The sequence below is a fragment of the Chlamydomonas reinhardtii genome, chromosome 17 (assembly GCF_000002595.2).
Source record: "Chlamydomonas reinhardtii strain CC-503 cw92 mt+ chromosome 17, whole genome shotgun sequence".
In the NCBI taxonomy this organism is placed as follows: domain Eukaryota; kingdom Viridiplantae; phylum Chlorophyta; class Chlorophyceae; order Chlamydomonadales; family Chlamydomonadaceae; genus Chlamydomonas; species Chlamydomonas reinhardtii.
This window is the reverse complement of record NC_057020.1, coordinates 6686424-6711560: the sequence shown is the minus strand read 5'-3', so window position 1 is coordinate 6711560 and position 25137 is coordinate 6686424. Positions and strand designations below refer to the sequence as shown.

The window sequence follows — 25137 nt, the reverse complement described above, 5'->3', positions numbered from 1 at the left end:
CTATTATTTAAATAATTACGTATGTATTTAGAAGCTGCGTGGGTGAAAATTATGGTTTTGGACATAGTCAAAAAGCCGGTTTGAGGACGCCAATGGAGAACGAGTACGGCCCATGCTGAGGTCGGTCGCCTGCGTGTCTGAGTGTGCTTTCTTTACTCTTGGTCAGAACGTTTGTTAGCTTTCGTGACACGGTGGGCTAGGCCACGTTAGCGGGCACGCGAGGGCTCTTCGTTTAAGTACGCAAAGGCCACTCGGCCGGCCCATTGGCCTGAGGTTAAAGACAGCGTTGAGGCACGATCACGCGTCCACGTCAACATATCACAAGGCTTGAAGCCGCTAGTGGCCTCAGCTCGGCCATATCCTGTCTGGGTTCGTGTCTCTCTCCCAACCTGTACCGACTGCTCTTCTCAACCCCCAGACCATCCGTAACTGCTTTACTGCTCACCGCCACACTGCAACCTACGCCACACGTCTATCCCCCCTCCTTCTCGCACTACCCCCCACACCCCCTCCCTAGTTCTCAAACCCATGGCCGCACGGGGCGGGCGCCGAAGAGATGTGGGGGGTAAAGCCGCGCCCGCCCGCTGCCCCGCGTCCTGGCGGCAGCGGGCGGGCCGTTCCGCACCCTGCTCGCAAGCAGCGCATGCGAAGGCCACCCCCCCCAACCCCGTCGGGCCGCTACATGCGGCCCACTATCCGCATGCGCACTGCCGCCATCGGCTGCACGTACCGCCGGACCGCGTCTGACTTCCAGCGCCCGTGCGCCTTTATCTCCTCCAGTGATGCCCCGCCGTTGGCTGCCGCCGTTGCCCCTCCCCGCCGGAGGCTGTGCGCGGTGTACATGCTTAGGTCGGGGGCTCGTGGCCCCAGCTGTCTCATAGCTTCCGCCAGCAGCGACCGCAGCCGGCTGTTGAACGCCGCCTTCCCCATGCCAACGGGAGCCAGCCCCCACTCTGCCCGGCGAGTGAACAGTGGCTGCTCACCCAGGCCGCCTTCCCGCCGCGCTGTTCGCAGGTGCCACGCGACCAGCGCCTGGATCCGGATGCCGCTGCCCGACTCTGCCGTCAACACCACCGACGCCCCCTCACCCCGCTGATCTGTCTTGCTGCGCCGGATGAAAAGCTCCACTCCGCCGCCGGGCACCTCCCGCACGTCTCGCAGCTGAAGCCCTGCCAGCTCACTGCGCCGCAGCATGCCGAAGAAGCCGAGCACCAGCCAGCAGGAGTCCTGCGCCCGCTCCGCCGTAGACCCTGGGGCCAGGGGCGTGCCCAGCCAGGCCACGAGCCATAACAGCAGCCCAATCGGGAATGGTGACTTGAGGGTAGCGGCGGCGGCCGCCGTGCTGTCAGCCGCCTCCCGTTGCAGCTGCGCCCAGAGCCGCCGCACCATGGGGTCACGGCGAATGGTTGCTGTGGCTGGGACCCCGCACGCCCGCTGCCAATCCGCCACTGCCGATAGGGTACCGTTGATGGTGCTGATGGCGTAGCGGCGCACTGCCCAAGCCAGGAACAGGCAGACGTGGGCGCGGTTGATGTCCGCGCCCGGGCCCCGAGGGAACACCTGCTGCGCCGGGAGCCGCAGCACCTGCTCCGCGAACTGCGTCAGGCGGCGGCGGTGGGAGAGGTACGTCTCCGCCGAGGAGTCGGCGACTGCGTTGCCTGCCGCCGCCACCGCCTTTGCGGCCAATTCCTCCAGCGCTGCGTCCGGAATGCCGCCCAGCTGAGCCTCGGCCAGCAGGCAGCGCCGGCACACGAACACGCCGCCAGGATATGCAGCTGCCGCCAACTGCTGGCAGCGGCGGTGCGACCATTCCCCGCAGCCGCTGCATTCCAGGTCCAGAGTGTCGACTGCGCCTGAGCACACCGAGCATCTCCCTGGTGTCGGTGCCGGCGCCGCCTGCCGGCCTGTACGACGGGAAAGAGCGGGCCGCCGCAGGTCTCAGGCCATGTGCAGGATGAGCCAAGGGTACGCCGAGGGTTCCGCCTCCCGCCCCCACGGCAGGCGGAAGTATGTATTGCCCGCCGGCAGCACCCGCAACACTCGGAAGGGGGAACCCTTGTCCCGCACCCACTCCCGGTACCAGCCCCGGTCCCGCCAGTCCGGCACCAGCACTAGCGCCCGTGTGCCCGTGTCCCTCAAGCCCGCCAGAAGGCCCAAAACTTCCCCCGCGATGCTGTGTGGCGGGAAGGCCCACACGGCCCGCCCCGCTAGCTGCTCCGCGTGGTCCAGCACTGACGCTGCAGGGCTGAAGAAGGTATGGCAGCCGGGCTGACGGTTCAGGCCCAGGACGTCGCAACAACAATCCACCTCCGGCTCCAGGCGGGCGCGGCGGCACGCCTGGCGGTACACGCTGTGCACCAGCGACAGGTTCTGCTCCTCCGCCGCCGCCAGCTGCCGGCTGAGCCGATCCGCCCGACCGTTGTCCACTCCCGCGATGTGCAGTGCCCGCAGCTGGAAATCGTGCTGCAGCGCCAACGCGGCCACCTGCCTCATGAGGCCGCGGCCGTCACGCACGCGGGTGGAGCCTCTGTTCAGCGCCGCTACTGCCTGCGTGTTGTCGCACCTCACCAGCACCCGCCGGCCTGCCAGGCGTGGCGCCCATGACTGTAGGGCGCGCACGATGGCTTTCAGCTCTAGCCACGCAATGTGGACGCCCCGCTCGTCCGGCTGCCAACCACCCTGTAGCTCCGCCTGCTCCCAAACTGCGCCGAATCCCGCTGCGCTGGCGTCGGTGTAGACCACCGCCCCTCCGGGGCCCTGATATTCCCCCAATACCACGTCCAGGTCTGCAACGACGCATCGGCGGACACCGTCCCAAGGCGAGGTGGAGGAGTCGAGGAGGTCGCACCAGAAGCGCAGGTCGTCAATGCCCTCGGTGGTGATGGTGGTGTGGCGGGACGGGCGGGGTGACGGCGGTGGGACGGAGTCGTACAGCCCTTGCAGGAAGGACGGTCCCCATCGGCAGGCTTGGGCGATGAAGGCCAGTTTGCCGGTTACGGACAGTAGGTCGGTAGTGCTGACGGGGCCCACTCTGGCGGCGGCGAGGAGGTCTTGTGCAGCGGAGGCGTATCGAGCTCGTTTCTCAGGTGAGATACGCATCTCCATCCGCACGGTGTCGAAACACATGCCCAAGAAATCTAGCTGCTGCAGGTGCTGGTCCCGGCCTACGTCCTTGGACGCCTTCCACTCAAGGCCTAGCTCCGCTCCCAGAGTGTCCATCACCTCAAACGCCGCCGTGATGTCGGCGTGCGTGGCGCCCAGCAGCATGAAGTCGTCGGCGTAGACGTGGATCTTGATGTTGAGGCCGCGACGGTCGCACTCGGCCTGGAAGATGGCGCAGGCCGCTGTTGCCAGCTCCACCCAGATGGCGGGGCTTTGGCTTGCGCCGAAGGGCAGCACCACCCACCGCTGGATGGCGTTGGTGACGGGGTGGCGGAAGGCCATGTAGCGGCGGGCGGATGGGTCCAGGATGATGTGGTGGAAGGCGGAGGCGACGTCGCGTTTGCCGAGGGCACCGCCTTTGGGCAAGTCCTGAAGGATGGTGGATAGGGTGGGAAGGGGGCAAGGAAGAGGGGCCATGCACGCGTTGACGCCGGACTTGGTGGGGTCGATGATGGGCCGGAGGTCGCCGTCTGCCTTGAAAACCACGTGGAGCGGGCTGATGACCGCTGCGAACTCGTCGAGGGTGCCGTGCAGATCTGGGTTATAGGCCTCGGTCATGCCCTTGGACAGCAGGTCGTCGAATTGTTGGCCGATGGCGTCACGGTGTTCGAGGACGGTGGGATAGTTGGAGAGGTGGTGGGAGGGCGGCGGGTCCGACGTGAACTGCCACACGGCTGCGTTGCGCACCGCGGGCGTGTCCACGCCGTAGGAGAGCCAGGCGGCCGTGTTGATCTTGACGCCGTTGTTGCGAAACCAGTGCTGATCTTGCGGGATGTCGGCCACATCCGCTCTTGGCAGCACACCTGCAAGTCAAAGGCACAGGAAGGCACAGGAGGTACGCCGCAGCCCTCCGTGAGTGCCTCGTACCCAGAGGCGGGGGCCGTCTCGTGGACACCAGCGCCTCTTAACCCCGAGGAGGGGGGCTCGTAAAGTGACCGCCTTCCTCCCCAATAGCCCGGTGGTCGGCGGCCGTAACGTGGGCACCAGCGCCTCTCCACCCCGAGGAGGGGAGACCGTAACGTGGCCCAGCGTCTCTCCGCCACCGAGAAGGGAAAGAGACCCGCACATACGCAGCCCTGCCGTATCGTGGCCTCCCACGCCTCGTATCTCGCAAGCCCCGAGGAGGGGAGACCCGTCTCGTGGGCCCAGGCGCCCCCTAACTTAAAACCCGGGGCAGGCAGCCTTAACGGGCACCAGCGCCTCTGTAACCCTGAGGAAGGACAGCATTCCGGATATGCACGCCCAGTGCCTGCCCTTCGCGCACTCACCAAGATGGTCACCTTCTTTCGTAGACGGCACATCAGCAGCCCCCGAAGGTGGTGGGGGAGACCCACACGGGTCCAGGCCGGCCGAGCCTGCTGCTGTCGCCGGTTCCAGCTAGTGGCGCGCCGGCGCTGGCGGCTGCTGCTGCCTGGCGCGCAACAGCTCCACGATCCGGTTGTGCACCGCGGGCTGCAGCTGACGCAGAGCGTTGAGTGTCGGGCAGTTGCCGTGGTTGTGGTTGCCATCGCACACGTAGCACCCGTTACCCTGCCCGGCTGCGGCTGCCGCCGCACGCGCCGGCGGCGGCGGCGGCAGCGCAGGTGCCGCCGCCGCCGCCGCTGCCGCGCCCCCGTTGTTACTGCCGCTGGCTGCGCTCGCGCTTGCCCCTACCCCCTTGAGCAGGGAGGTGCGCTGTGTGTCGGTGAGGTTGGCTAGTCCCTCGACCACGCTGACGGTCTTCTCATCACCGAAGCGCACGATCGAAATCGCGTCCTTGTGCGACATAGTGCGGCTGATCTTCTGCACGCGCAGGTGGGTTGCCTGCGACGCGGTGGCGCTGCGCAGGCACCTCAGCTGGTGCTTGTCGCATACCGCGCGCATTTCCGGGTCGGTCACAGTCTCCGCTAGCGCCTGGTACTCCGCCGCCTCCGCCAGCAGCCGGCTAACCTCCGCCTCGGCTGCCAGGTTGAACTGCATTGGGTTGGAGGTAGGCGCTGTCATGCCCAGTGCGTTGGTCAGCTGCTCGACCACCGGCACAGCCTCCAGCAATTTACTTATAGTGGAGTCTGTATCTCACGGTGGGGGACGGTATGACGGGTTTTGGTGCTGGGGGGGGGGGGGTTGGTTCGGCAGGGTGCGGGGCCGAGGTGCGGGCACGCGGGGGGAAGTCCGCGCGCGCCCTCGCAATTTCACAGGGCGTTGGCCCGGCTATTATTTAAATAATTACGTATGTATTTAGAAGCTGCGTGGGCGAAAACGAGCGATTTTGCGTCCCTTGGATCCCAATTCCCCGATGAGGTGGGGCCCGACCCCGACCCCGACCCCGACCCCGACCCCGACCCCGACCCGGCCCCGACCCCGACCCCGACCCCGACCCGGACCCCGACCCCGACCCCGACTCCTCTCGTGCTCGGCATTTTAACACTGTACATTGCGTCCCCTGTCACTTGACTCCCTTAGGGGCACGCTCCATGGATCGCATGGCGGTCCGCTAGTGGTTGCCAGGCACAGCATCCCAGCCACGCGGGGGAACACCTTATGACCCCCGGGAGGATTGCTTCAGCAGCCAGTCCCGCCATCACCGCACGCTGCCTTCCGAGGTCTATGGCAGACTGGGCAGCAAAGCAAACAGCATCCCACACCGGCGGGCTCAGCCCAGGAAGCGGCTGAAACAACCATAACGGGATGCACACGAATGCACGCCGTCAGCGCTGCAGCCGCCCTCGCAATCCATTAGGCCCTGGGCCACGGCTGCCGGGCCCTGCACCGATGCCGCTGCCGCCTTGCAGTCTTCTCGACGCTACGCGCACATAGGTAAGTGGCGTGGGCTGCGGCGGGCGTGATGTGCCAGTGTGTTGGCCTCCTGTGCCAGCCGGCCGTGCCTGTCCGGCCAGCCAGCCAAATTGCTCCCCATGCAGGAGTCAGCCCCCATTCACGGGCACCGAAACACGTACCTATCGTTCAGTCCTCAACCTTAACGGATACATACGCAGCCGCCTTGTTGGGGTCTGTGAGTGCCAGTGTTTTGCGAGCAAATTGCTCGCGCGCGATATAACGACCCTCACTTTGAAGACCATCGTAAGCACCCAAACAACTGGCTGAAGCTTTTAGTTTCTAGAAAGGGCCGGGCGGCTCTTCTCGCCGAGGCGAGAGTGTTTTCCAGCCTGCCCAGCACAAGCTCTAGCAGCCAACATGTCGAACAAGGAGCAAAAGGGAGGAGCTGAGGCATATGCCCGCTTCAAGCAGTTCGATTACAAGGCGGTGAGTTGAGATGGCCGATCCCGAGTGCTCTGTCGCGTAAGGTCGCCATGGACCCTGCGCCGGGTGTTTTATGGTGCAAATCTGGTCAACAATCGCATTCGGGCTGTGCTAGCCCCGGAACTGAGCGCATCTTGGCGGCTGGGCACACTGGGGCGTGCACGTCGTTGTCGCGTTATACGGGACTATCACCAGCCTTTGAAAGGGCTCCTGGATGTGGGAAGCAAAGCGCCATGGGGCTCGCGGTGTACCAAGGGTCCATAGCGTGGAGCGTGTTGCGCGCCTTTGCTGGGCCGCGTGCTCGCGTGTGCTGTGTCGCGATGTAGTCGACCAGTAGGGGCTGGGGTGGAAGGGGTGAAAGGGTGGACTGCAGGATGTTCTCCGGGGTGGGGGCGGGGAAGGGCAGGGCGGAGTGGGAGGGCGTGCGTGACTGTGTGACGTGGCAGGTTTGACTGACCCACACCCTGCTTGACCACATCGCCTAACTCCTGAAAGGCTCTGACCGTTGCGACATGGAGAGTTTGCAGCAGTGCCCGGTGTAGTGAAAGAACTGGTCATCTGGCAGGGCTCTTGCGGTCCGTGCGTGCTTGCACGCTTGTTCCACCTCTCACCCGCACTCACGGACACGCTGCCCTGTGGTGCGCAGAACTCGAGTCTGGTGCTGACCGCGGACACCCGCACTCGCGAGTATGCCACGGAGCCCAGCGGAGAGCCGGAGACGCTATGGGGCCGCATGAAGGTGGGTGATGGGGCCGCCTGCAGGGCTGCTGGCGTAGAGGAGTCTGGAGGAAGCTGCGGGAGGCAGGATCCGCCAGCCCCTTGCCGGCTGTGCTTGCATTAGGTACCCACGTACGCTGGGTACATGTACACGGCAGCAACAGCTTCTGTCAAGCCTGGCTTTCTTCAGCGCCGTCTCGTGGGTCGCGAAGCCCCAGCACGGCCCTGGCCTGTGCCGTCGGCTGCCCATGTCGACGGCCCACCACCTGTGCCCGCTGCGCTCACCCCTCACGGCCTCACCCCTCAGGGCAAGATGGGCGACCGCGCTCAGCAGCAGCGGCCCGACAGCGAGCGCAAGGAGAAGGCGGCCAAGAAGAAGCGCGACGCGGCGGCGGCGGACCTGGAGCTGGCCGTGCCCAAGGGCCGCAAGCGGGCGGGGCAGGGGTCGGGCGGCATCAGCGTGCTGGACCTGGACCAGGTGGGGGGCGGGGCGGGGCGGGTTGTGTGTGCGTACCAGCCCAAACTAAACCAAGCCAAACTAGCGAGCACAGGCAGAGGCGTGAGTTGCAAGCGATAATAGGCATGGCTAGGTCAGGGGTGAGGGGCAAAACACTGGGTGCGGCATACTGCAAGGCGCGTGGTGCGGCGGCGGGCGTGTCGGTAGGTGAGGTGGTTACCCGCTGGCATGGCTCTGACTGCTTTTTGTGCTGCCGGACCCCAACCAATGCCGCTCCTGCCTGTGTCGCGCCCTTTCGCTTCCCAGGGCGGCCTGTACCGGCCGCGCACCAAGGAGACGCGGGAGGCCTATGAGGCGCTGCTGGCCATCATCCACAGCCTGTTCGGGGAGCAGCCGCAGGTGCGCGGGAGGGCGGTGGAAGATGCAGTGGCCGGGCAGGAGCATGTGATTCAACACGGAGGTGAAGGGGAGTTTTGTCGTGTACATCGGTCAAACTTATAAAGCGTGACCCATAACCGGGCCCATAGTGCGGGGGTGAGCAGGGAGGGGGCGGCGGGCCAGACGGCTCCTGCGCCCGCACGGCCTTGCCCTTGGCGCGACGTATGCTGGGGCCGCGGAGATGGCACGAGAATGGCAGCCCGGACAGAGCACGAGCTCGCTCCCTCTGGACCTGCTCACTGTGCGCCTGTCTGCAACACGGCCGCGTGCGCCTCTGCCCTCGTCGCCGCACTCCTGCAGGACGTGCTGCGCGGCGCAGCTGACGAGGTGCTGGCTGTGCTGAAGAACAAGGACCTGCGCGACCCGGAGCGCCAGAAGGAGTGCGTGGGGCTGCTGGGCTCGTGCGAGGACGACATGTTTGCGCGGCTGGTGGCGCTGGGCAAGCGCATCACCGACTACGTCACCGAGGCAGAGGTGAGGGGGCGGGAGGTGGGGGCGAGGGGTAGGGGCGGGAGGTGAGGGGCTTGAAGGTGAGGGGGCGGGAGGTGGGCGTTGTCCATCGGGACCCGAAGCAAGCCAACTGACGAACCTAAACTCGCCAACCCTGCCCAGAGCGCGGAGGGAAGATGGGGGCGGCAGGACGGGGGGAAGTGGCGGGAGGGAGGATGAAGGGCTGGCAAGGGCATGTGGCAGCCGGGCGCAACGGCAGTAGGGGCGGTGTGGCATCGTCCCAGTGCGCTGGCTCAACACCGCTGCACGCCTGCGCACAACACGCCTTCCCGACGCAGGCCGCTCCCGGCGACGCGCTGGATGAGGAGCTGGGTGTGGCGGTGGAGTTCGAGGAGGAGGAGGACGATGACGGCGACGAGGCGGACGAGGTGGGGCGGCAAGGCGGGTGTGTGTGTGTGTGGGGGGGGGGGGCTGGTGGGAGAGCGGCTTTGCGGGGACTGCGGCAAGAGCAGAACGGAGCTCTCCGTGTACAGGCGGCGGCGGGTGAAAGAGTCCGCTGCTGGCATGTTGCAATGATTGCATCGCCTTTGCTCAAGACCATCGAATGTCCTCACATGAAGGGGTAATTGGCTTCATGTCCTGTACAGGTCGCGGAGGTGGATGACGACGACGACGGCGATGACAACGGCCCCTCGGAGACAGACCTGCGCACCACCGCTATGGTGAGCCGGCGTCGGGGGTTGGGGAGGGGCAGGGCGGCGCGAGTGGCCGCCTGTCGATGTGTAGGCGAGCGTGCCTGCTTGGCCGGCATTCCCCCAGGGGCCCAGGGAAGCAGCACCGGCGCGGATCCCTCGCACGGGCAGCAGGCATGAGCACTTGGCTGATCGCCCGTCCGCGCCCCCTCTCTTTCTCAACCCTCCCCTCCAGGACGACGTGGACGCCGGCGAGGAGGCGCGCGACGACGGGCTTAAGGTGCAGGAGGTGGACGCCTACTGGCTGCAGCGCCGCATCGCCAAGGCGCTGGGGCCCAGCGTGGACGCGCCCAAGGCGCAGGCGCTGGCGGAGCAGGTGCGGCCGCGGTGGCCAGGGCTCCGGGCAGCAGCACCGGAGCACTAGCAGATGGGGTGCACAGCGGGTCGTGGGAGCCGTATGGCGGATAGTCCACTCCAATCCCAAATACAGTAGATGCCCGAGTCAGAGCCGGGGCTCGGGCGGCTGCGTTGGGCTACGGAATCTTCTCTCGTCATCGTGGCAGCTGGCCACCAGCGGGCTGGGCTTGCTGATGTTGTTCCGAAACGCCCACCGTATGTGCCCTCCATCTTCACCTGCAGGTGCTGGGCGTGCTGGGCGGCCCGGACGACCAGCGCGCCGTGGAGAACGAGCTGGTGCTGAGCCTGGGCTTTGAGCACTTCGAGCTGATCAAGGAGCTCATCAAGAACAGGTGCGTGCGTGCGTGCAGGCATACCGGTTGGATGTGTTGGTCGCGTGGAGGGCTTCGCAAGGCTGCACGGCTCACCGCCTGGCTCCGGATGCGGCGGACGACTCACCGCCGCCTCCTCTTGCAACCCCTCAGGCTGAAGATCGTGTGGTGCACCAAGCTGTCCCGCGCGGAGACGGAGGAGGAGCGCGAGCGCATCGAGACGGAGATGAGCGGCGCGCCCGACACCGCCGCCATCCTGGCCGCACTGCGCGCCACGCGCACCTCGGCCCGCGACCGCCAGACCGCCATGGAGCGCTCCATCCGCGAGGAGGCGCGCCGGCTCAAGCAGGGAGAGGCGGGTGAGTGGCGTGTGTGTGCGTGTGGAGGGGGAGGGGGGGGTCAAGTAGATTGGGTTGGGGCGGGTTGGGTTGGGTTGGGGTTGGTTGAGGTGGGGTGGGGTAGCCTAAAATGTAAGCGGTGCGGGGGGCTTGCAGCGTATTGCATGTGCGCCTGGGAAGGCAGCGGAATGGCCTTTCTCTTGCATCAAGCTTGCGAATACTCGCATTCCCACCTCTGGTCCACGGTTCGCCAGGTGCCCGCGGCGAGACGGGCGCCGGCGCCGCCGCGGCTCGCCACACGGTGGCTCTGGACAGCCTGGCGTTCCGGCAGGGCAGCCACCTCATGAGCAACAAGAGTGTGGCGCTGCCGCAGGTGGGCGGGGAGGGCGGGGGGCCGGAAGAGGGGGGCGGGGGGCCGGGGGCCGGGAGAGTGGAGGGAAGGGCGGGGTTATGGCACGGAGGCGGGCTAGTCAGGAAGCAGGCATGGGCTGGGATGCTGGGTTGGCAAGGGGGCGTAACAGCACTTGGGACGGAACACCGGGACAACACCGCCGAGGGGCCGTGTCCTGTTTGCAAACTCCTGCGCGGCCTGTTGGCAGCACATGAACGTTCCGCCTTTCGTGCTCTTTTAACAGGGCTCCCAGCGCCGCGCCTACAAGGGCTATGAGGAGGTGGAGGTGCCGGCGCTCAAGCCCAAGCCCTTCGCCGACAACGAGAAGCTGCGCAAGATTGCGGAGCTGCCGGAGTGGGCTCGCGGCGCCTTCGCGGGCATGGAGCAGCTGAACCGCATCCAGAGCCGCGTGTGTGACTGCGCCATGTTCAGCGGGGAGAACATGCTGGTGTGCGCGCCCACGGGTGAGAGCGTGTGCGGGCTTGTAAGGGACACACTGGCAAGGACAACGGCGGCGAAGAAGCGGCGAAACAAGCCGGCGGGAAGCGCAGGGCTGGCGGCTTAGTGGCTCGCATTCGTAAGACTGACAGCTGCTGTAACGCTCTCTCCTGGTGTCGGCGCCGCCTGCAGGTGCGGGCAAGACCAACGTGGCCATGTTGACCATCATGCACGAGCTGGGCTTGCACCTGCGGCCGGACGGCACCTTCGACACCTCCGCCTTCAAGATCGTGTACGTGGCGCCCATGAAGGTGAGGAGGAGCCGGGGGAGCAGGAGGGGGGGAGGCGGGGGGTGGGGGAGAGTTGGGGCGTGGGGGGCGTGGGGGCGTGGGGCTGCGAGCAGGAGTCGGGGCAAGCATGGGGTTCGAGAGGGTCTAGCCCCGCCCCTCTGGGCGTGGGATAGGCGGAGTAAAAGGGGGATGTGTAGTGGGTTGTCTGCGCACGAAAAACATACAGTGCGGATTCACACGGTGCGCCATCGCTGAGAACGCGTGCCTTTCCGGCGTGCCGCTTGCTGCAGGCGCTGGTGGCTGAGATGGTGGGCAACTTCACCAAGCGCCTCACCGAGAAGTACGGCATCAAGGTACGCGCCTCTGGCAGCTTTGCCGGCTTCCGGTAACAGGGGTGCCCCGTGTCGCCCGAGGCCTGGCCATGTACGCACCGGGGGGGACCAACCCATGCGTTAACCCGGGCTCTCGCTCCCTCGCGCTGCCTTTGCCCGGGCACTCGCTCCCTGACGCATGCCTTTGTTCTCTTCACCCCGGCAGGTGCGCGAGCTGACGGGCGACATCAACCTGTCCAAGTCGGAGATCGACGACACGCAGATCATCGTGACCACGCCGGAGAAGTGGGACATCATCACGCGCAAGAGCGACGACCGCACCTACGCCAACCTGGTGCGTGCGGGGTTGTGTGTGTGTGTGGCTGTGAGTGTGGGTGTGTTGGCCCCAGGGCAGGAGGGTAGGGCAGGGCAGTAGGGCAGGGCAGGGCAGGGCAGAACAGGGCAGGCCAACCGGGGCCTGACACGCTCGCTCGCCTTACCCCACCCATCCACCCCCGCAGGTGCGGCTGCTGATCGTGGACGAGATCCACCTGCTGCACGACGACCGCGGCCCGGTGCTGGAGTCCATCATCAGCCGCACCATCCGCACCGTGGAGTCCACGCAGGAGATGACGCGCATCGTGGGGCTGTCCGCCACACTGCCAAACTACGAGGACGTGGCGGTGTTCCTGCGGTGAGACCGGGGGTGGGGGTGGGTTGGGGGGTGGATTGGGGATTGGGGTTGTGTTTGATGACGGCATGGGGGCTGATGTTGGGGCCGTTCAGGCCCTGACAACGGCAAAAGGTGTTTGGAGCAGAGGGCTGTGTTGTTGTCGTATGCAAGCGGGCTGGGGGGTCGCTCTGCTCATTGTTCCAGCGAAGCGAGGCGAGGAACCGCACAGGAGGGCAACCGCTGTGTCCACAACCCTTGCGCTCCTCCTTGTTGCCTGCTCACCTCGCTTGCCGGTCCCATCCACCCCACCGCAGCGTCAAGCCCGACAAGGGCCTGTTCTACTTCGACAACACCTACCGCCCCTGCCCGCTGGCGCAGCAGTACATTGGCGTGAGCGTCAAGAAGCCGCTGCAGCGCTTCCAGCTCATGAACGAGATCTGCTACAACAAGGTGTGCCAGGGAGCGAGCGAGAAAGGGGCAATGTGGGGTTTGGGATGTGGAGTATGAGATTTGGGATGGGCACGAGGCAATGGGCGTTGGAGTGTGGTTCGGCTCGTGGGGTTGGGTTGAGGGGTTGCGACTCGCAAACTTGCAACAGAGAGCCTTGAAAACGGCAAGGCGCGCAGGGCAGGAACCCACCCTGGTGTTCACTCCGCCGCCCCTCCGCCGCACCTGGTCCTCCACCGCAGGTGCTGGAGAGCGCGGGGCGGCACCAGATCCTGGTGTTCGTGCACAGCCGCAAGGAGACCGCCAAGACGGCGCGCTACATCAAGGAGACGGCGCTGGCGGCGGACGCGCTCACGCGCTTCATGAGCCGCGACAGCGCCAGCAGGGAGATCCTGCAGGCAGAGGTGGGCGCGGGGGACAGGGGGCGGGCGTGGCGTAGTAATGTCGCGTGTGCGTGCACACACACACGCGTGTGTAGTTGTCTGTGGGGTTAGTGACGACGTGACACACGGTCGCGTAGTGGGCTGTGTGGAAAGAATCACGCAGCAGCCCAATGGGCTCCGCCTTGCCTAACGTCGACTACGGTTCCGCAACCGCCACACGCCTCTCTCAGGCGGAGAACTGCAAGGACAGCGACCTGCGTGACATCCTGCCCTTCGGCTTCGGCATCCACCACGCCGGCATGAGCCGCGCCGACCGCACGCTGGTGGAGGACCTGTTCGCGGACGGCCACGTGCAGGTGCGGTGGGGTGTGTGGGGTGGGGTGTGGTGGGAGGTGATGTGGTGTGGGAGTGTGGCCGGGTCGGGTTGGGTGGGTTGTAAATACCAGCCCAAACTAAACCAAACCAAGCCAACCTAGCGTAGTGGGGGGTCGGGTGGGGGGCAGTTCATTCCGGAACCCAAGACAAAGGGCCGGATGGAATGGGGTGGAATGGAGTGGTTCGGCGCTGCGCGCGTTCATGGGGCATGTCCCACAATGTGTAGCCTGAAGAGACGCCAAACCCTGCTGCCCCTGCCGCCCGCCGCAGGTGCTGGTGAGCACGGCCACGCTGGCGTGGGGTGTGAACCTGCCGGCGCACACGGTGATCATCAAGGGCACGCAGATCTACAACCCCGTCAAGGGCGCCTGGGACGAGCTGAGCCCGCAGGACGTGATGCAGATGATGGGCCGCGCCGGCCGCCCGCAGTACGACTCGTTCGGTGAGCGACATGCACCGCACCGGTGGTGGTGGGGGGAGGGCGTATGGGGGTTGGAATAGTGCGGTACGGGAAGGGCGTCATGCGCACGTGTGCCAGCGGTTGTTGCGTGTCAGATGGCGTATGCCGTCCTGTTTGCTTGACACCCTGCTCATTGTAAACGACTCTCCCGCTCACCACTTCACCTCTCCCCCCGCAGTTCAAAGTTAACCCCCCACAAATCCTCTGCACCATCTTTGGAAACCCCCCACAAACTCAGTCTTTACTAGTCATGAATGTCAACCCCCACAGGCGAGGGCATCATCATCACCGGCCACAACGAGCTGCAGTTCTACCTGTCGCTCTTCAACCAGCAGCTGCCCATCGAGAGCCAGTTCATCAAGTCCCTGGCCGACAACATGAACGCGGAGATCGTGCTGGGCACCGTGTCGGTGAGCGGGCGCGACCGGGCACCGGCGGGTTGTCTGTGGAGGGCAGGGGCTGTGGAGGGGAGTGACCCGGTGTCACCGCCAAGAGTGGTGTGGCGGGGGGCTAGCAAGGGTGTTAAACGATCGTATGCGGGATCTCGTACGACCCACAACCTAGTTGCATGCCAGGTACTTGTCAGGCATCTCTGTAACCTCTTCTCTGCGCTGCCTCTCGCCTCTCCGCACGCAGAACCTGAAGGACGCGGCGCACTGGCTGGGCTACACCTACCTGTACGTGCGCATGCTGCGCTCGCCGGCCCTGTACGGCGTGCCCCCAGCCGACCTGGACACAGACCCGCTGCTGCAGGTGAGCCGAGCGCGCGGCAGAGCTGCTGCAGCAGCAGCAGCAGCAGCAGCAGCATAGCAGAAGCAGCAGCAGCAGCAGCAGGACAGGGGCCGCAGACTGGGGCTGGCGGCGTGTGCGTGCATCTGGGCGCACGGGTCGTGTCATTGCTTGACGGTGGCGCGAAAGCAGTAGCAGTGGGCTGAGCTGGAGGTGTTGAGGGGAGACGCCAAAACGCAGTCGAAACCCCACCCACACCCACACCCACACGCACACGCGCAGGAGCGGCGGCTGGACCTGGCCCACAGCGCGGCGCTGCTGCTGGACAAGCACGGCCTGGTGCGGTACGACCGCAAGACCGGCAACTTCCAGGTGCGGGCGCGGGCGCGGGCGTGTGTGTGTGTGTGTGTGTGTGTGTGTGTGGCGTGATGTGGGGGTTGTTCATCCCAACGTCAACCATTGCATTGATGGGGGGAGGCGTTGGAGGAGGACAGGACGGGCAGCAAGCGCTCTCGTTGTACTCATGTCCATGGTCGGGGCTTTGGGCCATGCCGGCATGTCCAAGGACCCGTTGACCGATCCACCCTGCATCGATACCCGCTCCCTCCCGCCCTGCTCCTCCCCAAACCCCGGCACCACCCCCAGACCACGGACCTGGGCCGCATCGCCTCCCACTACTACGTGTCCTACACCACCATCGCGCACTTCAACGAGCACCTCAAGCCCACCATGACGGACATCGAGCTGCTCCGCCTCTTCAGCCTGGCGGAGGAGTTCAGGTGGGTGTTGGCGGGGTCACCACGGCGAAAAGGGCCTGGTTGCAAGGGCCGTGGGCTCTGGCCGCGGTCGTTGGTTATGCGCTCCAGCACCCCCAATGTCCCGCAGGTTTACACTCGTATCCCGGCAGTGTCCACTTGAGCAATGTCCTCACTCACAAGCACGCGGCCCGCAAACACACGCACGCATCCCCTCACCTCCTGCTGCAGGTACATGGTGGTGCGCGACGAGGAGAAGCTGGAGCTGGCCAAGCTGGTGGAGCGGGTGCCCATCCCCGTCAAGGAGAGCCTGGACGAGCCCACAGCCAAGGTCAACGTGCTGCTGCAGGTGCGCGGCGGTGGCGGTGGCGGTGTGGAGCGCTGGTGGCGTGGAGCGCTGGTGGCGTGGCGGCCTTGTGTGGGAGCCGGTGCTCCGAAGGACGTGGTGTCAACGGCGCCATTGCAACACTCTGCTTCTCGTCGTTCAAGCTCACGCTGCGCCAAAACTCACACGTGCACCCAACGCTTTCACCCGCCCACTTCACGCCTGCGCATCGCCTTTCTTGCCCTCACTCGCAACTTCATCAATCGCATGCGCTGGATCACGCCCGCTGCAGGCCTACATCTCCAACCTGAAGCTGGAGGGCCTGGCGCTGGCCTCCGACATGGTGTACGTGACCCAGTCCGCCGGCCGCCTCATGCGCTGCCTGTTTGAGATCTGCCTGCGCCGCGGCTGGGCGGGCCTCACGGACCGCGCGCTGGCGCTGTCCAAGATGGTCACCTACCGCATGTGGGGCAGCCAGACGCCGCTGCGCCAGTTCAAGGGCGTGCCCAACGGTGAGGAGGGCAGCGGCGCGGGCGAAGGGCCGCGTGCCGGGCCGCGGATGGGTACACGGGAAGCGACGGAAGGCACAGGGATCTGTTTGGGAAGCCGAATGCCTCGGCTTGGTACCGGGTGCGGTTCCAGTGTTGCCCTGCAGCTACAAATACCGATACCAGTCAGTACGGACTCGCGCCCTCGCACCCTTAAATCCACCCTGCCGGCCCTGCTTCCCTCTTCGCCCCCTCCGCTTCCCTCTTCTCCTCCCCTCCTTCCCTCCCCCAGACGTGCTTGTCAAGCTGGAGAAGCGTGACCTGCCCTGGGAGCGCTTCTACGACCTGTCCAGCCAGGAGCTGGGCGAGCTCATCCGCGCGCCCAAGATGGGCAAGTCGCTGCACAAGCTCATCCACCAGTTCCCGCGGTGAGGGGGCGGGGGAACGAGGGCCGGGGCGGTTGTGTGCATACGGGTTTGTTGCGACGGGGTCACGGCGGGTGGGGCGGATAGCATCGTATGTGGGCTGTGCAAGGGGAGGGGGTTTAAGCGAGACGTTGGCTTTGGGCATGACCGGGGCAACGCGGCTACTTGGCCTAACGTCCGCTTTGTCCTCCACGCCGCTCCCCAACTCCCTCGCCAGGGTTGAGCTGGCGGCGCACGTGCAGCCCATCACGCGCACATGCCTCAAGATCGACCTCACCATCACGCCCGACTTTGCGTGGGAGGACAAGGTGCACGGCTTCGTGGAGCCGTTCTGGATCTTTGTGGAGGACCAGGTACGCGTGTGTGTGGGGTTGTGTGGGGTTGTGTGGTACCGGATGCGGTGGCGCAGGCTGTTTTATTGGAACCGGCAACTGCACACGTTCCCAATCCCAACCCAACCACAGGACTCGGAGCAGACGCTGCACTACCAGTACTGGCTGCTGAAGAAGACGGCGGCGGCGGCGGGCGAGGAGCACGTGGTGGCCTTCACGGTGCCCATCACAGAGCCCGTGCCGCCGCAGTTCTTCATCCGCGTGGTGTCGGACCGCTGGCTGGGCTGCGAGGCCACCCTGCCCGTGTCCTTCAGGTGAGGCGGCGGCGGCGTGATGCGGTGGAAGGCGGCCCATGGCGTGCCGGCGCTGGTACACACGCTGTGAAGCCTGCTCTATGTTCATCAGGACGCAATACAGAGCAGGAGGAGACTGAAACAGCACGCTGGTCATGCAACCGTGGGGGCCATGAGGCCCCGAGCTCCTTGTACAGCTTCCCCGGCACACCTCACACACGCTGACCTCCTCCCTCCACCCCTCCTCCCTCCCCCCCTCCTCCCCCCCACCCCCTGCCCCGCCTCCTGTGTCAGGCACCTGATCCTGCCCACGAAGTTCCCTCCGCCCACGGAGCTGCTGGACCTGCAGCCGCTGCCGGTGTCGGCGCTGCGCAACGCCGCCTTCGAGGCGCTGTACAAGGGGCTGGCCACCTTCAACCCCATCCAGACGCAGGTGCGGGCGGCGGCGGCGCGGAGGAGGAGGGGTGGCAGGAGAGGCCGGGCGGTGGCAGGCCGAGAACGGACGGCATGTGGATGGGCAGTTAGACGGCACAACGCCGACGCTGCCGGCTTCGCGGGGTGTTTCTATCTGTTCATGCTTTAACTGCTTTACGCCACCTCGCCCCACCCCGCCCCGCACCATCCCCCGCCTGCGCAGGTGTTCACTGCGCTGTACAACAGCGACGACAACGCGCTGGTGGCGGCGCCCACCGGCAGCGGCAAGACCATCTGCGCCGAGTTCGCCATCCTGCGCATGTTGGCGCGCGCGGCGGAGGGCAAGTGCACCGCGCGGTGAGTGGGCCGACCTGTGCGTGAGGACTGGGCGTGATGGTATTATGCGTATGGGTGTTGGGGGGAGGGCAAGGGGTCGGACAAGGCATGTACTTCAGCCTGGAGCTTGCTTCTTCGAATGTGAACATCGTGCACAGAGTGCCGCTGCCATGAGTGCACGCCGAGTGCACGCCAGCGCGCCACTGCTGTGCGTATGGTTGATCCCAGCCTAACGCTGCCACACACGCCCCCCCCCCCTGTGCGCAGCTGCGTGTACATTGCGCCGCACGAGGCGCTGGCCAAGGACGTGGCTGAGGCGTGGGGCGCCAAGTTCGGCGAGGGGCTGGGCGTGGAGGTGACGGCGTTGACGGGCGACACGGCCGCCGACCTCAAGCTGCTGGAGCGGGGCAACGTGGTGGTGGCCACGCCCGTGCAGTGGGACATGATCAGCAGGAGGTGCGGCAGGCTTGTCTGGCATGGAGCGGATCAGCTGCGCTGCCTCCTTACCTCGTGTCCTTACCTTCTTGGCTCTTCCCTACACGACTTGTGAAAGCCCCTTCATAATATTGACATTCTGACCGCATCTGCTAAGCCTTGCCTACCCTCGCTCTCCTCACAAACAAACCGCAGGTGGAAGCAGCGCAAGAACGTCAAGGACGTGGCGCTGTTTGTGGTGGACGAGCTGCACCTGATCGGCGGCCCCAAGGGCCCCACGCTGGAGGTCATCACCAGCCGCATGCGCTACATCTCCAGCCAGCAGGACAAGTGAGGGCGGGCCGCGGGGCGGGGGGGCCGGCGGGGTGTGTGTGTGTTGAAGATACCAGCCCAAACTGGGGCAGGATACCTCTTAAGGATGAGGAAGGAGAGCGGCTAAGGCTTAAACTTCTGGCAACCCAAGAGCGGCTCTCATTTTGCAATGGCCGGAGTACACGTGGGACAAGTTCACGTGTCGTGAAACCTCAAGCATTTTGTACTGCACTTGCCAAACTGGCCCTGCGACCTTGCCTTACACGTGTCGTGACAAAGTGTGTCTCCGGCCGCGCCAATTACCCCTGCCACTCCCCCCGCTTCAGGCCCATCCGCATCGTGGGCCTGTGCCACTCCACCTCCAACGCCAAGGACCTGGGCGACTGGATCGGCGCCACCTCCCACGGCCTGTTCAACTTCCCGCCCGGCTCGCGCCCCGTGCCGCTGGAGGTGCACGTGCAGGGCTTCGACATCACCAACTTCGAGGCGCGCATGCAGGTGCGGCCGCGGCGCGGTGCGGTGCGGTGCGGCCGCGGTGCGGTGCGGTGCGGTGCGGCCTGCGCGGCTACGGCTGCGGCTGTATACCGTGATGTTCGCGCTGCGATCTGAAACGGAACGTGCAAACTTCACGCTCACACACGTGTTCAACCGGTGCCTCAACCCAGGACTTACAACCGTCACCTCTCTCCGCCTTGCCGCCACACAGGCCATGTCGCGGCCCACCTACTCGGCCATCTGCTCCCACGCGGCCGGCCAGAAGCCGGCGCTGGTGTTTGTGCCCACGCGCAAGCACGCCCGCCTGGCAGCACTGGACCTGCTCACGTACGCCGCGGCGGACGGGTGAGTGGCGGGGCACTGAGGGCGGCGGGAACGGCTGCTGCACATGGGGCGCACACGACTACGGCCACCCCCTTACACATACACATGAAGTATACGTCCCCACTGCCGCCTCCTGCCTGCTCTCCCTTCCCTGCGATACCGCATCCCTTCCTTACCCATGCAATCCCCTCTCCCCATTCCCCTCCTCCTCGACCGCAGCGAGCCGCTCAAGTTCTGCGCCGCCTCCGAGTCCGACCTGGCGCCCTACCTGCCCCGCGTGCGCGACCCGGCGCTGCGGCACGCGCTGCAGTACGGCGTGGCGTTCTGCCACGAGACCATGCCGGCCGGCGACCAGCACGTGGTGCGGCTGCTGTTCGAGAGCGGCGCCATCCAGGTGCGCGGAGGGAGCGGTACCGTGGGGTTCGCGTGGGAGTGGGAGGAGGGGGTTGCACCTCACCGTTTGAAAGGATGCTCGTAACCCCGGGACCCGGTTGAAGGGGAGAGGGGGGTGGTTGCGGCGCGTGTGCCTGTTCCTGTCGGACCTATGCGAAACTTTGGAATGCGCGTGAGAAACGGCGACTGCAACCCCAACCAACGCCCGCGTGTGGGGCGCACGCCTCCCACTTCACAGCGCTCTCCTAGGAAGCCGACCTGAGTAATGACTTGATCGCCTAACCCCTTGACTTTTGCGTGTGCGTGCTGCGCAGGTGCTGGTGGCCACTGCGGCGCTGTGCTGGGGCCTGGGCAGTGTGGCGGCGCACCTGGTGGTGGTGGCGGGCACGCAGTACTACGACGGCAGTGGGCTAGGCGCCAGCGACTACCCCATCACCGACCTCATACAGATGATCGGGCGGGCCAGCAGGCCGCAGGTGCGGGCGCAGGCGGGCGTGGCGGCTGCGGGGTGGTGGGGTAGCGGGTATAAGGTTGGGTGGGTGGATGGGTGCGGGTTTGGGTGGGGTGATGTTAATCCGGCATGGGTAAAGCTGAAGGCGGTGGGGAAGGAAGGAGACCTGCTTTTGGGGGCGTGGGTTCATCGCCGTGCTGCTGAAGGTGTGTCGGTGCGCAGCTCACCAGCCAAACAACCAACATACCAACATACATGTGCCCGCGCTACTGCCACATAACCCACCACCTGCTCCCCCGCCCTCCCCAGGTTGACGACTGCGGCAAGGTGGTGCTGATGTGCGCGGCGCACCGCAAGGAGTACTACAAGCGCTTCCTGCTGGAGCCGCTGCCGGTGGAGAGCCACCTGGACCACTACCTGCACGACCACTTTGTGGCGGAGATCGTGACCAAGACCATAGAGAACAAGCAGGTGGGCGGCCGTGTGGGTGGTTGGGGGCATACGTATGTGTGTAGGCGAGTGGAGGAGGAGGCGGGCGAGCGAGGAAGGTGACATGTGTGTCATGGTGAATATCGGTGGATGGCGGTTATCTCTTCCAATCGTGGCTACCTGCCCGCGCCCCTCCATCCTCCACATCACACCGGCTCGGCCCTTCCCTCTTCGCCATCCCTGCACCAACCCTGCCCTCCTCGCACCCTGTCCAACCCCCGCCCCCCCCCCCCCCCACACACACACACCCCACCCCCACCTCCCCAGGACGCGGTGGACTACCTGACCTGGACGTTCTACTACCGGCGGCTGGCCCAGAACCCCAACTACTACAACATGGCGGGCGTGAGCCACCGCCACCTGTCCGACCACCTGTCGGAGCTGGTGGAGAACACGCTGTCAGACCTGGAGACAAGCAAGGTGCGCCCCGCTCGGTTTGTGTTTTGTCTGCGTTAGGGAGCATGAGATACGCAAGCATGCGGATGCACGCGCGTGTGAGAGGCTGCCTGCCTGGCACCCACCACGCCGCCTCCCGCCCACCGCCCACTCCCTCATTACCACATGCCTGCAGGTCATCTCCATTGAGGACGACATGGAGCTGTCCCCGCTCAACCTGGGCATGATCGCCGCCTACTACTACATCGCCTACACCACCATTGAGCTGTTCGCGGCCTCGCTCACAGCCAAGACCAAGACCAAGGGCCTGCTGGAGATCCTGGCCAACGCCAGCGGTGAGCAGGATACCGGCTGTAAAAACACAGAGGGCGGGGGCGTAGCAGGGCGTGCCGTAGGAGGTGGGGCGTAAGCACCAGCAGCTGCTTCTCATGCACCAGACATCCACCAGGCCCGCTGACGCGTCCTCAAAGCACGTCCCTTGTTCTGCGCCGGTTTCTTCGACGCACACCCACTGCTTCAATCACACACACACACACACACACTGACTCACTCACACGCACTCGCGCGCACACACACACACTCACACACACACACATGCACTCACTCGCGCGCACAGAGTTCGACGGGCTGGAGGTGCGCCCCGGCGAGGAGACGGCGCTGCAGAAGCTGATCAACCACGCGGTGGTGGCGATGAGCCAGCCGCGGCTGGGCGACCCGCACACCAAGGCCAACGCGCTGCTGCAGGCGCACTTCAGCCGCACGGGTCTGGGCGGCGACCTGCAGCTGGACCAGCGCGAGGTGGTGCGCGACAGCGTCAAGCTGCTGCAGGTGCGGCGGGAGGCGAGGGGCAAGGGGCAATAGGAAGGGGCAAGGGGAGGGTTGTTTTCGCCACACCCAGAGCTGGCTGGGGAGGAAGCGGGCGAGGCATGCAGGAGGCGAGGGGGCTTGCAGTGTTTTGTAGGGATTTGAACAGGAGGTGGAGGCTGTGTGGTGCAGAGGCACCGGATACAGGCTTCACGCCCCCGCCTATGCCGGGCATGCAATTCCCCAGACCTTGAGTATTGTGCCACAAGGCTGCTCCATGGCGGCGCTAGACTCGCTGAAAATCACGCTCATCCCTCCCTCCCTCCCGACTTCCTCCACAGGCCATCGTGGACGTGATCGCCTCCAACGGCTGGCTGTCGCCCGCCCTAGCCGCCATGGAGATGAGCCAGATGGTGACGCAGGCGCTGTGGGAGAAGGACAGCCCGCTGCTGCAGCTGCCGGGCGTCACGCCCGAGGTGGCGGCGCGCCTGGAGGCGGCCGAGTGCGGCAGCGTGTTCGAGCTGTTGGAGATGGAGGACGCGGCGCGGCGGGAGGCGCTGGGGCCGGACTTCAGCGAGGAGGCGCTGGTGGAGCTGGCCAAGGTGGCCAACCGCTACCCCGACATCAACGTGAGTGCGGGGGGTGCGGCGTGATTATGGTAGCGGTGGTGGTGGTGCTTACGAAGCTTGTCGGCGTGTCAGCTTCTTCCAGGTTCTTGCACGGCGTCACGCGAGGGCTGATGCTTGCCCGTGTTTCCAGCATGGTGATGCTGCCTGACAAAGACGGTACCAACGTGCCAAAACTTTGTTGTTCTTGTTGGCTGCTGCCCGGTATGGACGCAGGTGTCGTACGAGGTGGTGGGCGGCGAGGAGGAGGTGCTGCCGGGCGAGAGCGTGACGGTGGTGGTGGCGCTGGAGCGCGAGATGGACGAGGAGGCGGGCGGCGAGGTGGGCCCGGTGCCGGCGCCGCACTACCCCGGCCGCCGCGACGAGGGCTGGTGGCTGGTGGTGGGCGACGCCAAGTCCAACAGCCTGCTGGCCATCAAGCGGGTCAACCTGGGCAAGGCGGTGAGTGGACAGAGGCCGGGTGGAGGCTGTCGTGATTTTGGACAGGGGCGAGACAGGGGAGGTGGGTGGTCCCATGGTCTTGCCGGCTCTGGACTTGGAAACCCGCTGTGCAAACATGAGCGCGAGCGGCGGGTGGGTTGCGGGACCCACTTCAGAAGTCGCCCCCCCCCCTGTTATCGGCCTCGCGCCGCACCACCTGCCAGCCACCCACGCCCTCATGCTGTAATGCACCCTGCACCGCACACCGCGCAGGCCAAGACCAAGCTGGAGTTCGCTGCGCCCGCCGCCGCCGCCGGCACCGCCTCACTCACACTGTACTTCATGTGCGACAGCTGGCTGGGCTGCGACCAGGAGTACGAGTTCAAACTCAAGGTGTGTGTGTGTGTGTGTGGGGGGGGGGTGATCGGGTGGCAATCTGGGCTCAGGCGGGCAAGCAGCTCGCCCGTGTCCTTGGCTGTGCCTTGCCTGTGAGACTGTGCTAGGGCAACGGCGTATCAGCGATGTTCAGGAGATGGAAGCCGCGCTGCCGAGTGCGTCATGGCTAGCATGCATTGGCGCTTGCGGCCTGCTGGCGAGCGAGCCCAGTTGCTGACTCTCCGCTTTTCCATTCCCACGTCCTAAACCAGGTGGCGGCCAACGATGACGCCATGGAGCAGTAGCAACTTCAGAGAGGCGATGACGGTGGCTTAGCGCGCAGCTTGGAGGTTGTGTGAGAGACGTAGGGACGTGCGAAGGAGCCGGCGGGCATGGGTGCTGGTGGAAGGGCTGGAGAGTGAGGAGGTGATACCTGTGAGTATGGAACGCGTACCGTATCACATGCAGTGTGCGGGGGCAGCGGCGGGTGTAAAGCGTGTTGGCGATGGCGCAAGTGACGGCAGTTGCAGAAGTGGGTGGATGTATTGATTCCGCACAACACGGGGTGTCAGCCAACTGGTGACGGCCATTCTTCAGGCACATCGTTGGCATACGTCGCCTTGAGACCAGTGGCTGGCAGTTGATAGCTAGGCCAGAGTTCGTGTCTCGATTCACCTGGAGCATGCAGGGTAGAACATATAACAGATTGATTCCGGTACTTGCTTGCGCAAACACGTTGTTGGTAACACGAGAATGAGGGTCAATAGCATCTACTTGACTGAGAAACATGTACGGTAAGCGCTCGCGGCTGGCTGAGATCAACAGGATACTCTACTCTGACAAATGTTCCCCGGTCACGGGAAAAGGGGCTGAGCCCCTCCACAGTCTGAGGCCGAACAACCTAATCGCCCGGACATAGCCGGGGTCGGTTTCCACAGGCACATAGCCAAACCAGGTGCCTAGCAATCGCGATGCCACAGCAGAGCTAACCACAGCCAGACGTAACACAGTTGTCAACAGCCGCACTACATTTCATGCCGCTACGCATGCCCTGCCAGCCCCACCGCGGACCGCTACCTAGACATTTATGTGGGCACGGGTGGGAGCCACACACATCGGGACTACGCTTTCCTGCCCCTTGCCATGTTCCATCACGAGCGGACCGCTACCTAGACATCAGCCGGCTCGTCAGCCTGCGCGCTTGCGCCGCTTCTTGGGCGGCGCTGCGCTCTCCTCCACGTGGCCAGGCGTGGCCTTTCCCGCCCCCTCCGCTACCAAGATGCGCGCACGCGCCCCCGCTGCTGCTGCCGCCGCCGTCGCCTACTCTGAAAACAGCCAGAAGGGAGTCGTGCTTACGGTAAATCATCAAAGTTTATTGGCATTGCATCTCGTATCCACCTCGCACGCTGAATGAACTTTTTGAAGGCGAAACGTCGTTTGCGACAGCGCAGCATTTCAAGCACGGTAACACTCCAAGTGAACTTCAATGTTCTGACATCTATACTATCTATACAAAGTCACCACAGTAAA

The 25137-nt window shown here is 65.3% G+C and overlaps 2 protein-coding genes across 2 annotated transcripts; one reads left to right on the top strand and one right to left on the bottom strand.

The window, feature by feature from the left end:
* Positions 1-226: 226 nt before the first annotated feature.
* CHLRE_17g744197v5 (uncharacterized protein) lies at positions 227-5198 on the bottom strand. The gene is made up of 3 exons (XM_043072710.1): positions 4548-5198; positions 2068-3965; positions 227-1785 (listed from the first exon to the last, which is right to left on the bottom strand). Exons 1-3 carry the CDS (start codon positions 5143-5145, stop codon positions 679-681), a joined length of 3603 nt encoding a protein of 1200 aa, XP_042915169.1. The 5' UTR covers positions 5146-5198; the 3' UTR covers positions 227-678.
* A 910-nt stretch (positions 5199-6108) lies between these two features.
* Positions 6109-24454, top strand: CHLRE_17g744147v5 (uncharacterized protein). Its single transcript, XM_043072709.1, has 45 exons — positions 6109-6405; positions 7049-7141; positions 7427-7597; positions 7883-7975; positions 8315-8488; positions 8803-8892; positions 9112-9186; positions 9392-9532; positions 9796-9905; positions 10038-10243; positions 10477-10595; positions 10858-11077; positions 11244-11362; positions 11632-11694; positions 11879-12007; positions 12174-12346; positions 12640-12775; positions 13015-13176; positions 13386-13511; positions 13801-13972; positions 14261-14400; positions 14627-14743; positions 15002-15091; positions 15365-15498; positions 15706-15823; positions 16092-16311; positions 16580-16715; positions 16930-17065; positions 17177-17358; positions 17632-17770; positions 17975-18108; positions 18355-18543; positions 18718-18852; positions 19161-19332; positions 19541-19674; positions 19873-20047; positions 20361-20522; positions 20807-20968; positions 21254-21406; positions 21558-21717; positions 21999-22210; positions 22528-22815; positions 23029-23253; positions 23506-23625; positions 23880-24454. Exons 1-45 carry the CDS (start codon positions 6337-6339, stop codon positions 23910-23912), a joined length of 6507 nt encoding a protein of 2168 aa, XP_042915168.1. The 5' UTR covers positions 6109-6336; the 3' UTR covers positions 23913-24454.
* The last annotated feature ends 683 nt before the right edge of the window (positions 24455-25137 follow it).

What these genes read in the sequence shown, in the direction of transcription:
- CHLRE_17g744197v5 (XM_043072710.1), bottom strand. Translation starts at nt 5,145, where the DNA reads ATGACAGCGCCTACCTCCAACCCAATGCAGTTCAACCTGGCAGCCGAG. An exon ending in GCAGCCGCCAGCGCCGGCGC is followed by an intron (nt 3,966 to 4,547) that starts GCCACTAGCTGG and finishes TTTGACTTGCAG; the next exon opens with GTGTGCTGCCAAGAGCGGAT. An exon ending in GGGGCTGGTACCGGGAGTGG is followed by an intron (nt 1,786 to 2,067) that starts GTGCGGGACAAG and finishes CGCTGCCAGCAG; the next exon opens with TTGGCGGCAGCTGCATATCC.
- CHLRE_17g744147v5 (XM_043072709.1), top strand. Translation starts at nt 6,337, where the DNA reads ATGTCGAACAAGGAGCAAAAGGGAGGAGCTGAGGCATATGCCCGCTTC. An exon ending in ACACAGACCCGCTGCTGCAG is followed by an intron (nt 14,744 to 15,001) that starts GTGAGCCGAGCG and finishes GCACACGCGCAG; the next exon opens with GAGCGGCGGCTGGACCTGGC. An exon ending in AGACCATAGAGAACAAGCAG is followed by an intron (nt 20,969 to 21,253) that starts GTGGGCGGCCGT and finishes CCACCTCCCCAG; the next exon opens with GACGCGGTGGACTACCTGAC.